The sequence below is a fragment of the Schistocerca americana genome, chromosome 8 (genome assembly GCF_021461395.2).
Source record: "Schistocerca americana isolate TAMUIC-IGC-003095 chromosome 8, iqSchAmer2.1, whole genome shotgun sequence".
Taxonomy (NCBI): Eukaryota; Metazoa; Arthropoda; class Insecta; order Orthoptera; family Acrididae; genus Schistocerca; species Schistocerca americana.
The window spans coordinates 436,015,236-436,029,397 of NC_060126.1; the positions used below are offsets into that span (position 1 = coordinate 436,015,236).

The window sequence follows — 14,162 nt, forward strand, 5'->3', positions numbered from 1 at the left end:
ATAAATAAAATTAGCCAGAAAAGCGTAAATGAGTATAATGAAACCGCCAAAGCAGTTTATAAAGCGACAAAGATGGTAAATAGCATAAACATGAAACTCAATCATAACAATGCCATGATTCTGAAAGCTGACAAAAACAGTTCTATAGTAACTCTGAACAAAGATGAATACATCACTAAAATAACATAACAGAGCTCAAACAAGATCCAACGATAAAATTCCAAAACGAAATCAGAAAAATGGTCAATAAATGCAATTTCCTCTTCACAGAAAAACAAGCAAAAACATGCATTTTAATGAACCCCACAGCCCCAAGACTAAGAGCTCAACCTAAGACCCATAAAATCCATGTTCCATTGAGATACATTGTTAATTCTAAAAATACACCTGCCTCCAAAGAGCCCCAATTGCTGAGTGAAATTCTGAAACACTACTATACTTTTGAAAAATCATACTTGGTTAAGAATACAAATGAATTACCAACTAAAATAAAGGATATAAATGTTCCTGCAGGTGCCAGGTTTGACTCTTTTGATGTAACTAACCTATTTACAAATGGACCAACTCAAGAAACAATAAACATAATATTTGAAAACTTAATGAAACATAAAAAACTGTCAATTGCTGAAATACCAGAAATCCAGGACATGTCACAGCTAATATCATCTGACAATTACTTTACATTTAATAGGAAAGTTTACCAACAGAATGAGCACTACGAATAAATACAATAAATTCATCTTTGACAACAACATGTACAAAAATATCTGTGAAGTGTTTAGAAACATGTGTGTGCAAATGTGCCTCTCGACTGAAGTGACATGTACGAAAACGACGGAGAAAAGCATGTTTGATGGTGCTAAAACGTTAAAAACGCTTTTTCTTGAATTATGTGGTAAGTTTACACTGTTCATCTGTTCCACTATTTTGCACATACCTTCAAAGTTCGACTTACGAAATTAATAACCTAACGTTAAACCTTTTCGTGACGGGAATATGCATTTCACCTCATTCAAGAAAAGAAATGAAACAAGTATTAAGACAAATTACACCTGACGATGGCCCCACAGGGTCTGAAATGCATCGTGTATTTACTAAAGCACGAAAAGTTATGACTGAAGGCGTTTTTTAATTCATACTTCCAGTGTATTGAATACAGTTACGTTTGAAGCTGCAAAATATGGATAAAATTAAAAAAAAATTGAACATCTGCTCAAGGATGGACTTATAGTGAAATGGTTATGCTCGGCTTCTTGAAGACTATTTTCAGCCGTTCATGGACTCAGTGACTTGATCGCTATGATGTTCCTAGGCAGCATTTACTCGTATTTTCAGGGATCGCTCAAAAATGGTTGCCGCTTTTCATCCCGTTAGTCCTAAGACCACTTAATTTAATTCACCAGCATCCGTTTTCAAAATACTTTGTCCCCTGCTTTTTTCATAATCATTTATGACATTTAATGAAACACTTCGTAGTGCAATTCTGTTTTTATCACAAATATAATGTGTTCCACGTGTAATCTTTGACGCCACTTTCAATTCAATGTTCTACCTCGTAAAAAAAGCGAATCAGTGCCGAATTACTACGGTAAGGAGCAGAAGACACCAAATTGAGTCATGTACAAATCCGGAAACCGAGAACGTTGGTCTCGTTTCGATTAACAGAAACGAATTCGTATTTGAGGCCTGCGGAGGGAGCACTGTGGAGCGAAAACTGAGGAGTGGCAACTGAGAACAGAGAACCGAGATTCGAGAATTGAGAAGCGAGAACGGAAATCGATTCTCAAGAACACCAAGAAGTCTTTGTAATCGAGTACTTCGTAGATCTCGGTTCTCAGATGACCCATCAGTGCAGACTGCCAAACTTTTGAGGATCGGTGTTATGTGGAATATTAATGAATATTATATGTGAGTTTCAGGTAGACGTTAAGTAACACCGCATACGTGATGAGGAGAATATCAACTAGTGGTTTTCGCGGGGAACAATCCATAGTGACACTGCCCACAGTCAGAATGATATTGAAACAACAGTCATGAATGCCAACTGCAACTGTAATGTGAAATGTGAGATTTAGGTAGACATTAAGTGACACTGGGGAAACTTGATGAGAAGAGGAACGTTAAATAGTAGTTCGCAGATGGTAATAATGAATCATTAAGGTATCAGCCATTAGATTTAAAGTGGCTCAAGAGTAACGTGTGAATGAAGAAAAAACAGTAAATGTAATTTACAATGTTTTACCTAGCTTCTTATGGTTTTCAAGGGGAACAAACGAGAGTGACAATGACTGTAGTGACAAAGGTTTTGTAACAATGGTTATGAGTGGCAACTGAAACTGTTAGAGCTGAAATGCTTGTTATATAAACACTGATTACATCTACGTAATTTTTCTTTCTGAATTACTTAATATAAGCCGTCTACATACTAATTATTATCCAAATGAATTGAAATGAGTAATAATCAGAGTTTATTAAATTAGCAACAAGAACCTAGATACTGGGCACACAATCAGCTTCCTATGTGTACCTACATGTGAGTTAAAACTCCTCTATAGAAACCGGTTGCCTCGATGAAACATCAGACCATAAATATCCTTAGAAATATAGGAAGGAGTCGGCGCGGAAGCTTACCCAGAACAGCCATCGTTGGTACACCAGATGGTGCTCCCATCGTCCGCACAGTGGCAAATGTCACAGCCGCTCTGGAAAGTCTGCCCCGGTGGACACAGCGTATCTGCAACATGAAAGGAATACCAGCTATGGCAGCTACACCTAGGCTCCCTCTACTAATGTAATTACGTTCAGCCTAGTGGCACTGTTGAAGTATACTGAGATTTTACAGCACATGAGGGAACTGGTCAACTCACCTCTCCTAAAACTCTAACAAATCCATGGAGCGTCCTCGGGAAACTAGAAACATGAATCCTGTGACTCGAAAATGAATTATTACTCTTAGATGTACATGAAATAATTTATCAGCAATCATGCCTGGTGTTTCAGTGGTAAACTGAAAGGTCGCGGATTCAAAATATGATCGTGTCACGGAAACATTTCAGTGTGTCTTTAACCTAGCCTTCAACTGCCAATGATGTGAAAATTCGACGAGACCGACAAGTGTGTTAGAATTCACGTTAAGTTGTCTACTTCCATGGTAGGACTGCTGTGGTACACTATGTGATCAAAAGTATCCGGACACCTGGCTCAAAATGACTTACAAGTTCATAGCATCGGTAAAGATGGAATTAAATATGTTGTTAGCCCCCTTTAGCCTTGATGACAGCTTCCACTCTCGCAGGCATACGTCCAGTCAGACGCAGGAAGGTTTCTTGGGGGATGGCAGCCCATTCTTCACGGAGTGCTGCACTGAGGAGAGGTATCGATGTCGTTCGATGGGGCCTGGCACGACGTCGGCGTTTCAGAACATCCCAAAGATGTTCTATAGGATTCAGGTCTGCGCAGGCCAGTCCATTACAGGGATGTTATTATCGTGTAAACACTCCGACACAGGCCGTGCATTGTGAGCAGACTCATGATCCTGTTGAAAGATGTAATCGCCATTCCCGAGTTGTTCTTCAACAGTGGGAAACAAGAAGGTGGTTAAAACATGAACGTAGGCCTGTGCTGTGATAGTGCCACGCAAAACAACAAAGGGTGCAAGCCTCCTCCATGAAAAACATGACCACACCATAACACCACCGCCTCCGAATTTCACTGTTGGCACTACACACGCTGGAAGATGACGTTCACGGCGAATTCACCACATTCACACCCTGCCATCGGATCGCCACATTGTGTACCGTGATTCGTCACTCCACACAACGTTCTTCCACTGTTCAATCATCCAATGTTTACGCTCCTTCCACCAAGTGAGACGTCGTTTGGCATGCACTGGCGTGACGTGTGGCTTATGAGCAGCCGCTCGACCATGAAATCCAAGTTTTCTCACCTCCCGCCTAACTGTCATAGTACTTGCAGTGGATCCTGATGCAGTTTGGAATTCCTGTGTGATGGTCTGGATAGATGTCTGCCTATTACACTTTGCGACCCTCTTCAACTGTCGGCAGTCTCTGTCAGTCAACAGACGAGGTCGACCTGTACGCTTTTGTGCTGTGCGTGTCCCTTCACGTTTCTACTTGACTATCACATCGGAAGCAGTGGACCTGGATATGTTTATGAGTGTGGAAATCTCGCTTACAGGCGTGTGACACAAGTGACACCCAACCACCTGACCACGTTCCAAGTCCGTGAGTTCCGCGGAGCGCCCCATTCCGCTTTCTCACGTTGTCTAATGATTACTGAGGTCCTGACATGGAGTACCTGGCAGTAGGTGGCAGCACAATGCACCTAATATGAAAATGTATATTTTTGGGGTGTCCGGTTACTTTTGATCACATAGTGTAGGTTAAGGACGCGCAAGTCGTCGAAATGTTGTCCAATAGGATTTTCACCAAGCTATTGAGCTCCACGGAATTACAGAAGAGTTGAATTTCTCTGTGCCAAAGGCTATTCTGGAATGACACACAAGGAAATTGTCAACAAATTGGAGAAGAGTAATACATCTACCTCATTCAGACATTGAAGCTAGAACGAAGATTGGGGAATTCGATGAATTCTGACGGTTATGGGAGGCTTCTGCGATTGTAGTACTAGCTCATTTGTCACATGATCTTATACACATATACTTAATAATATTTTTGTTCGTCTGAAACATAAATTTTGTAATGCTAGTGAAGGAAAATCATGGGAAAAATACCGCTCTATTAGGTACGAATATGGGTCCAAAAGTAAAAGGCGGAGAACAGGAGTGAATACTTGCTAAGCCAGACACACCGAATCAGGAGTGTCGTGATCGACGAACAGTACATTCAGTCGGCCGCTAGATATCAGCCATTAGAAGTTGTACTGTGAGCAGACAGGCTGTAACGTCTATCGACAGATTTTATTTAAAATGCTTTAAACTTTTGACATTAAAAATTTATGTGAAAACTCTTGAAGCTTTTTAAGTAAAACAAAAGCTGTTAACATTCTGCACCTTTATTCTTCGTTTCTGTGTGCTTTCATCCCTCTGCCACCAGAGGACCCCGAATTTTAGCGCGTAATATAGCGGTGTGTAACGCAACTGTGCCACTGCGTGAGAAACAATGTACTGTAATCGAGTTTCGAATTCTATCCTGTATGTATTAATTGAAAGTTTATTTATTTATTTATCTTATGGCAACAACAGCAAACATTGACAGGTACATAAAGTTTAATTTTACATATATATCTAGTTAAATATTTACATATAGTTTAGTTTTACTTTTGGCACAAATTTTATACACATTTTTAAATTATGAAAATTACTACTTTCAAATTACTTACTACTTTGATGTAATTGCAAGTTAAAAGAAAAAAAGACAGATACATTTAATCATAGTTCAATATCTAATAATTGAAGCCAACTAACAGCAGAGGGAGTAGCATTAATAAAGTCATTATATGGACCAGGATACTTCCCCTGAGGACAGTCTCTAACAATATGTTGAACACTTTGTTATTGGGCCCCACAATAACAGGCTGGAGAATCTCAGAGTCCCCACTTGTGCATCATAGCGTTGCACCTGGCGTGGCCAGTTCTTATTCTGTTCAGCATTGTCCACTCACTTCTCTGCAGATGAAATCCTGGTAGGCTGGCAGCTGGGTCTTGGACTCCTTAATGTGCTTTTGTTGTAGCATTCCACCTCCTGCGCACTCTTCTCTAATGTCGAAGTTCTTATCGTTCCTTCCATTATGCCACAGTGGACTGCGAGATTTTAAGCGGTCTGGGGGAGGGTTGTTTAAGACTGTATGAACTGGGCGGTTTTTGTGGTAGTCAGGGTGGTGTAGTTTCCTTCATTCTCGATTGATTGCTTCTTGGCGTCGTATTTCAGGTGGTGGGGTGTTGCTGATAGTGTACAGCCAGGGGGTGGATTTTAATGTGCACTTGATAATCCTCATTGACTCGTTCAGGTGTACATCCAGCTTCCTCATGTGGCCACTATGTTGCCACACTGGAGCACAGTTTTCGGCAAGTGGTTACACCAGCGTAAGTACTGCAGTACGTAGAGTCGATGCGCCGGTACCCCATGTTGTACCAGGTAGTTTGTTTACAATGTTGTGTCGGGTCTTTAGTTTTTGGCTTGTTTTTACCTGTGGTGTCACCGCCAGACACCACACTTGCTAGTTGGTAGCTTTAAATCGGCCGCGGTCCATTAGTACATGTCAGACCCGCGTGTCGCCACTGTCAGTGATCGCAGACCGAGCGCCACCACACGGCAGGTCTCGAGAGACTTACTAGCACTCGCCCCAGTTGTACGGACGACTTAGCTAGCGATGCAACACTGAGGAAGCCTCGTTTATTTGCAGAGAAGATAGTTAGAATGGCCTTCAGCTAAGTCAATGGCTACGACCTAGCAAGGCGCCATAGCAATTGATAGTTATCGTATGAAGCATGTCTCATCAAGAACGATGTATACAAATGATGGATTAAAGTTAAGTATTCCAGAAGCTACGTACTTTTCTTTATAGCATTCATTACGTATCCTGTTTCAGACCTCACGCCATCCTGCGTGAGCTTATAGCGTGCATTTCGGCCTTGTCTAGCAATATAACAATTCCAACGTTTTTTTATACGTCTGAGACTGATCTAGTGTGACACCGAGGTATTTAGGCTGGAAAACTATGTCTAACCTTTTGCTGGCAGAAGGTACATCCAACTGCCGGTTTGCAATTCTGCTGTTTAGATGGAATGCTCAGACTTCCGTCTTTGCTGCATTTGGCTGGAGTCTCCAAGCTTTGTAGTACGTGTTGAGAGTTTCTAAGTCTCTAGATAACATAGCTTCTCCTTACTCAAGTGTGGTGGTTTGTACGGCTATGGCAAGGTTTTCGGCAAGCAAAATGTTTCACTAGCAGTGTTTGGCATGTTACTGTTGTACAGATTGAGAAATAGGGATTCTAGGACGGACCCTTGGAGGAGCCCATTTTTCAAGGTAAATGACTTGCTCTGTTTTTGTCCAACGCTAACCTTGAAGTAGTGGTTGGTTAACATACTTCCCACAAGCGTCGTCAGTTTCTTACTTGGGACATGAAAACCGCATGAAGGATGGTCGGTGACACTAACCCCAAAGCGTCGGATTGTTGCAGACGTCGCAGCCCTCGTGAGTGGCCAGGCATTGCCGTGCTGAAGGAGACGGTGATCCGTGTGTGGTGGATAGAATTGTATCCTAAGATTACTTACCCATACTAGTTGAAAGGACCATATGGTTAAAATTTCTAAAACTTGAAGAACACCTTCGAGGACATCACCCTGACAACGATGAAGAGGTGTAAGGAGAGATGAGGTTGTGGCTCCGTCAACAAAGCAAAACATTCTTCGGTAACGGTATCAAGCAACTGGGCTCTCGTTGAAAGAAATGTGTTGGTTGCCAGGATGCTGTGCTGAGAAGTGAATATGCGGACATGAAGTACAAAAATGTGGTACGCTGTTGTTGTTGTGGTCTTCAGTCCAGAGACTGGTTTGATGCAGCTCTCCATGCTACTCTATCCTGTGCAAGCTTCTTCATCTCCCAGTACCTACTGCGATCTACATCCTTCTGAATCTGTTTAGTGTATTAATCTCTTCGTCTCCCTCTACGATTTTTACCCTCCACGCTGCCCTCCAATACTAAATTGCTGATCCCTTGATGACTCAGAATATGTCATACCAACCGATCCCTTCTTCTAGTCAAGTTGTGCCACAAACTTCTCTTCTCCCCGATTCTATTCAGTACCTCCTCATTAGTTATGTAATCTACCCATCTAATCTTCAGCGTTCTTCTGTAGCATCACACTTTGAAAGCTTTTATTCTCTTCTTGTCTAAACTGTTTACCGTCCACGTTTCACATCCATAAATGGCTACACTCCATGTAAATACTTTCAGAAACGACTTCCTGACAAGTAAATCTATACTCGGTGTTAACAAATTTCTCTTCTTCAGAAACGATTTCCTTGTCATTGCCAGCCTACATTTTATAACCTCTATACTTCGACCATCAACACCTATTTTGAACCCCAAATAGCAAAACTCATTTACTACTTTAAGCGTCTCATTGCCTAATCTAATTCCCTCAGCATCACCCGATTTAATTCGACTACATTCCATTGTCCTCGTTTTGCTTTTGTTGATGTTCATCTTATATCCTCCTTTCAAGACACTGTAAATTCCGTTCAGCTGCTCTTCCAAGTCCTTTGCTGTCTCTGACAAAATTACAATGTCATAAGCGAACCTCAAAGTTTTTATTTCTTCTCCATGGATTTTAATACCTACTCCTAATTTTTCTTTTGTTTCCTTTACTGATTGCTCAATATACAGATTGAATTACATCGAGGGTAGGCTACAACCCTGTCTCACTCCCTTCCCAACCACTGCTTCCTTTCATGCCCCTCGACTCTTATAATTGCTATCTGATTCCTGTACAAATTGTAAATAGCCTTTCGCTTCCTGTATTTTACCCCTGCCACCTTCAGAATTTTAAAGAGAGTATTCCAGTCAACGTTATTAAAAGATTTCTCTAAGTCCACAAATGCTAGAAACGTAGGTTTGCCTTTCCTTAATCTATTTTCTAAGATAAGTCGTAGGGTCGGTATCGCCTCTCGTGTTCCAACATTTCTACGGAATCCAACCTCTTCCCCGAGGTCGGATTCTACCAGTTTTTCCATTCGTCTGTAAAGAATTCGTGTTAGTATTTTGCAGCTGTGGCTTGTTAAACCGATAGTTCGGTAATTTCCACATTTGTCAACAGCTGCTTTCTTTGGGATTGGAATTATTATATTCTTCTTGCAGTCTGAGGGTATTTCGCCTGTCTCATATATCTTGCTCACCAGGTGGTAGAGTTTTGTCAGGTCTGGCTCTTCCAAGGCTATCAGTAGTTTTAATGGAATGTAGTTACTCCCGTGGCCTTGTTTCGACTTAAGTCTTTCAGTGCTCTGCCAAACTCTTCACGCAGTATCGTATCTCCTGTTTCATCTTCATCTACATCCTCTTCCATTTCCATAATATTATCCTCAAGTGCATCGCCCTTGCATAGACCCTCTATATACTCCTTCCACCTTTCTGCTTTCCCTTCTTTGCTTAGAACTGGGTTTCCATCTGAGCTCTTGATATTCATACAAGTGGTTCTCTTTTCTCCAAAGGACTCTTTAATTTTCCTGTAGGCAGTACCTATCTTACCCCTAGTGAGATAAGACTCTACATCCTTACATTTGTCCTCTAGCCATCCCTGCTTAGCTATTCTGCTCTTCCTGTCGAACTCATTTTTGAGACGTTTGTATTCCTTTTTGCCTGCTTCATTTACTGCGTTTTGCACTTTCTCCTTTCATAAATTAAATTTAATATCTCTTCTGTTACCCAAGGATTTCTATTAGCCTTCGTCTTTTTACCAACTTGATCCTCTACTGCCTTCACTATTTCATCTCTCAAAGCTACCTATTCTGCTTCTACTGTATTTCTTTCCCCCATTCTTGTCAATCGTTCCCTAATGCTCTTTCTGAAGCTCTCTACAACCTCTGGTTCTGTTAGTTTATCCAGGTCTCATCTCCTCAAATTCCTAGCTTTTTTCAATTTCTTCAGTTTTAATCTACAGTTCATAACCAATAGATTGTGGTCAGAATCCACATCCGTCCCTGGAAATGTCTTACAATTTAAAACCTGGTTCCTGAATCTCTGTCTTATCATTATATAATCTATCTGATACCTTCTAGTATCTCCCGGCTTCCTCCATATATACAACCTTCTTTTATGATTCTTGAACCAAGTGTCAGCTATGATTAAGTTATGCTCTGTGCAAAATTCTACCAGGAAGCTTCCTCTTTCATACCTTACTCCCATTCCATATTCACCTACTACGTTTCCTTCTCGTCCTTTTCCTACTATCGAATTCCAGTCATCCATGACTATTAGATTTTCGTCTCCCTTCACTATCTGAATAATTTCTTTTATCTCATCATACATTTCATCAATCTCTTTGTCATCTGCGGAACTAGTTGGCACGTAAACTTGTACTACTGTGGTAGGCGTGGGCTTCGTATCTATCTTGGCCACAATAATGCGTTCACTATGCTGTTTGTAGTAGCTTACCCGCATTCCTATTTTTTTTATTCGTTATTAAACCTACTCCTGTATTACCCCTATTTGATTTTGTATTTATAACCCTGTATTCACCTGACCAAAAGTCTTGTTCCGCCTGCCACTGAACTTCACTAATTCCCACTACATCTAACTTTAACATATCCGTCTCTCTTTTTAAAATTATCTAACCTACCTGCCCGATTAAGGGACTGACATTCCACGCTCCGATCCGTAGAACGCCAGTTTCCTTTCTCCTGAGTACGCCCCACCTGAATATCCGAATGGGGGAGGATTTACCTCTGGAATATTTTACGCAAGAGGACGCCATCATTTAACCATTCAGTAAAGCTGCATGCCCTCGGAAAAAATTACGGCTGTAGTTTCCCCTTGCTTTCAACCGTTCGCAGTACCAGCACAGCAAGACCGTTTTGCTTAGTGTTACAAGGCCAGATCAGTCAATCATCCAGACTGTGACTCCTGCAACTACTCAGAAGTCTGCTGCCCCTCTTCAGGAACCACACGTTTGTCTGACCTCTCAACAGATACCCCTCCGTTGTGATTACACCTACGGTACGGCTATCTGTATCGCTGAGGCACGCAAAGTCCATGGTTAATAACATTTATTTTATTTAAAATGCTTTAAATTTTTCACATTAAAAATTCGGAGGCATTACTTTTCTCATGCCCTCGTACGTTCTACTCGACTCATTGTCCCACTGTCTTGAGGCAAAGTAACCACTGGACTTGCATGCGCAAGGGTCAGAATTTTTTTTTCAGTATATGGATTTTCTGTTGCATATTGTTGTTCGAGCATCGACTAGCACACGTCACCTTATCTGAGACAGGTTCATAACCCGCATTCTCAGTTCTGAACTTTAGGATCGAAACAATAAACATATAAGAGAATAAAATACGAATGGTGATAAAAGTGCCTTGTTAATATTTTGTGAGTAATATAACGAATTTGATTTAAAAAAAAAAAAACAGAACAATAAGGTAGATGAATTAGGGCACTTTAGCAATATCAAAGTAAGACACTTGCTTTTTCTTGCAGTTTTAAAATAATCACTCCGTTTAAAAACTCTGCGAAAAGTATTTGAAAATAACTTTTAAAGCCGTCCATTATCTTCAACTGTGTCATGTTTGGTATATTTTTCGTGATTATTTTGTACACTGTGTACGGTGTTGATACCTGCACTTCTATGTTCCATTTCTCTTATTTGATGTGTGAGAGAAATTCTCAGTACTAAAATATTGAGGTAATAGATAATACACGCTACTATGGTGATTGAAGTTTCAGTCTGAAGTTTTATTCCACTTCTAAATTGTTCAGTGTTGATACCTTGTGAAATTGACTACATGCCTCTCTTTGCACAACGTGAATGAAAATTTAAAAATTGAGTGCTATTATTTCTGTGAATTAATGCGTTTATCCGATACTATTAAAGAAATGAAAGATAGATGTAAGTAAATATCCTAGTATGACTGGCGTGCGTTATTATAAGAATACCACAAAGGGCGTACTGCATTATTCATGATTAGTATCTCAGTGAAGTACTCGCGCTCTTCTGGAGTTTTATGATTTTGCACCTTCGGTGTAACTGTTCACGTATAGAGAATGTGTGGTCGTATTCACGTCTGTTTCGTTTCATTAATATAACTAAAATCCGAGTTTTTTAGATAAAAGTCAAGGCAGCACACACATGGTCCTAACCATCTTTCACTTTCGTGACAGATACAGTAACGAAAATTCTTACAATACGATCAAATTCATTTTCTAACAATAGTATAAAATACACACACAGGTGGAAGGGGGTATTATAAGCTGAAGAGAGGAAGACACAATGCACCTGTTTATTCCGAAAAGAAAGCTGTATTCAGAGTTGAAATTTTTCGACGTCATGTAACATCAATAACAAGAATTTTATAAAATATCAGTTTCTCAGTTTCATCCACTTTTATGATCCGATATTGATCAGAACCAGTGCGTTTCGGCTGCCTGTTGCCATCATCATCTGCATAACTGTTATTTATACATCGGTTTCAGTGACATGACGAGAAGGGTTCCTGCTGAGAGTGCCAGTGAGACTATGTTCGAATGTTAATGTGTCAGTCTCGATAAATTAATTTACTTTATTGTGCTATAATCTAGATATTTTATATTTGGATAGTCTGGACGATATCATGACTTACATGTTGCGGGAATATATCCTTATCTGCCACTAGTTGCACAGGAACAGGCACAACACCATTACTTCACACAATAGTTGACATGTCAAAGATTATTCAACTGCTATGATACTACATTCTTTTAATTACTTGGATAGTAAGTACATGTACATGTACATTTACATCTACATCCATACTCCGCAAGTCACCTGACGGTGTGTGGCGGAGGGGACCTTGAGTACCTCTATCGGTTCTCCCTTCTATTCCAGTCTCGTATTGTTCGTGGAAAGAAAGATTCTCAGTATGCCTGTGTGGACTCTAGTCTCTCTGATTTTATCCTCATGGTCTCTTCGCGAGATATACGTAGGAGGGAGCAATATACTGCTTGACTCCTCGGTGAAGGTATGTTCTCGAAACTTCAACAAAAGCCCGTACCGAGCTAATGAGCGTCTCTCTTGCAGAGTCTTCCACTGGAGTTTATCTATCATCTCCGTAACGCTTTCGCGATTACTAAATGATCCTGTAACGAAGCGCGCTGCTCTCCGTTGGATCTTCTCTATCTCCTCTATCAACCCCATCTCTTACGGATGCCACACCGGCGAGCAGTATTCAAGCAGCGGGTGAACAAGTGTACTGTAACCTACTTCCTTTGTTTTCTGGTTGCATTTCCTTAGGATTTTTCCAATGAATCTCATTCTGGCATCTGCTTTGCCGACGATTAATTTTATATGGTCATTCCATTTTAAATCACTCCTAGTGCCTACTCCCAGATAATTTATGGAATTAACTGCTTCCAGTTGCTGACCTGCTATATTGTAGCTAAATGATAAAGGATCTTTCTTTCTATGTATTCGAAGCACATTACACTTGTCTACATTGAGATTCAGTTGCCATTCGTTGCACCATGCGTCAATACGTTGCAGATGCTCCTGCATTTCAGTACAATTTTTCATTGTTACAACCTCTCCATATACCACAGCATCATCCGCAAAAAGCCTCAGTGAACTTCCGATGTTATCCCCAGGTCATATATATTGTGAATAGCAACGGTCCTACGACACTCCCCTGCGGCACACCTGAAATCACTCTTACTTCGGAAGACTTCTATCCATTGAGAATGTTGCGTTCTGTCATCTAGGAACTCTTCAATCCAATCACACAATTGGCCTGATAGTCCATATGCTCTTACTTTGTTCATTAAACGACTGTGGGGAACTGTATCAAACCCCACGCGGAAGTGAAGAAACACGGCACCTACCTGGGAACCCGTGTCTATGGCCCTCTGAGTCCCGTGGACGAATAGCGCGAGCCGGGTTTCACACGATCGTCTTTTTCGAAACCCATGCTGGTTCCTACAGAGTAGATTCCTAGTCTCCAGAAAAGCCATTACACTCGAACATAATACGTGTTCCGAAGTTCTACAACTGATAGACGTTAGAGATATAGGTCTATAGTTCTGCACATCTGTTCGACGTCCCTTCTTCAAAACGGGGATGACCTGTGCCCTTTTTCAATCTTTTGGGACGCTACGCTCCTCTAGGGACCTCCGGTACACCGATGCAAGAAGGGGGGCAAGTTCCTCGCGTGCTCTGTGTAAAATCGAACTGGTATCCCATCAGGTCCAGCGGCCTTTCCTCTTTCCAGCGATTTTAATTTTTTTTCTATCCCTCTGTCATCTATTTCGATATATACCATTTTGTCATCTGTGCGACAATTTAGAGAAGGAACTACAGTGCAGTCTTCCACTGTGAAACAGCTTTGGGAAAAGGCATTTAGTATTTCGGCCTTTAGTCTGTCATCCTCTGTTTCAGTACCATTTTGGTCACAGAGTGTCTGGACATTATGTTTTGATCCACCTACCGCTTTGAC

At 40.9% G+C, this 14,162-nt stretch overlaps 1 protein-coding gene across 1 annotated transcript in view; it reads right to left on the reverse strand.

The window, feature by feature from the left end:
• The window catches only part of LOC124544751 (dentin sialophosphoprotein-like), a 94,393-nt gene that overhangs the window by 37,177 nt on the left and 43,054 nt on the right, over nucleotides 1-14,162 (reverse strand). Inside the window, exon 3 of the mRNA XM_047123412.1 lies at nucleotides 2,632-2,734. Within this exon, the coding sequence (XP_046979368.1) occupies nucleotides 2,632-2,734 (103 nt within the window). The remainder of the gene's footprint in view (nucleotides 1-2,631; nucleotides 2,735-14,162) is intronic.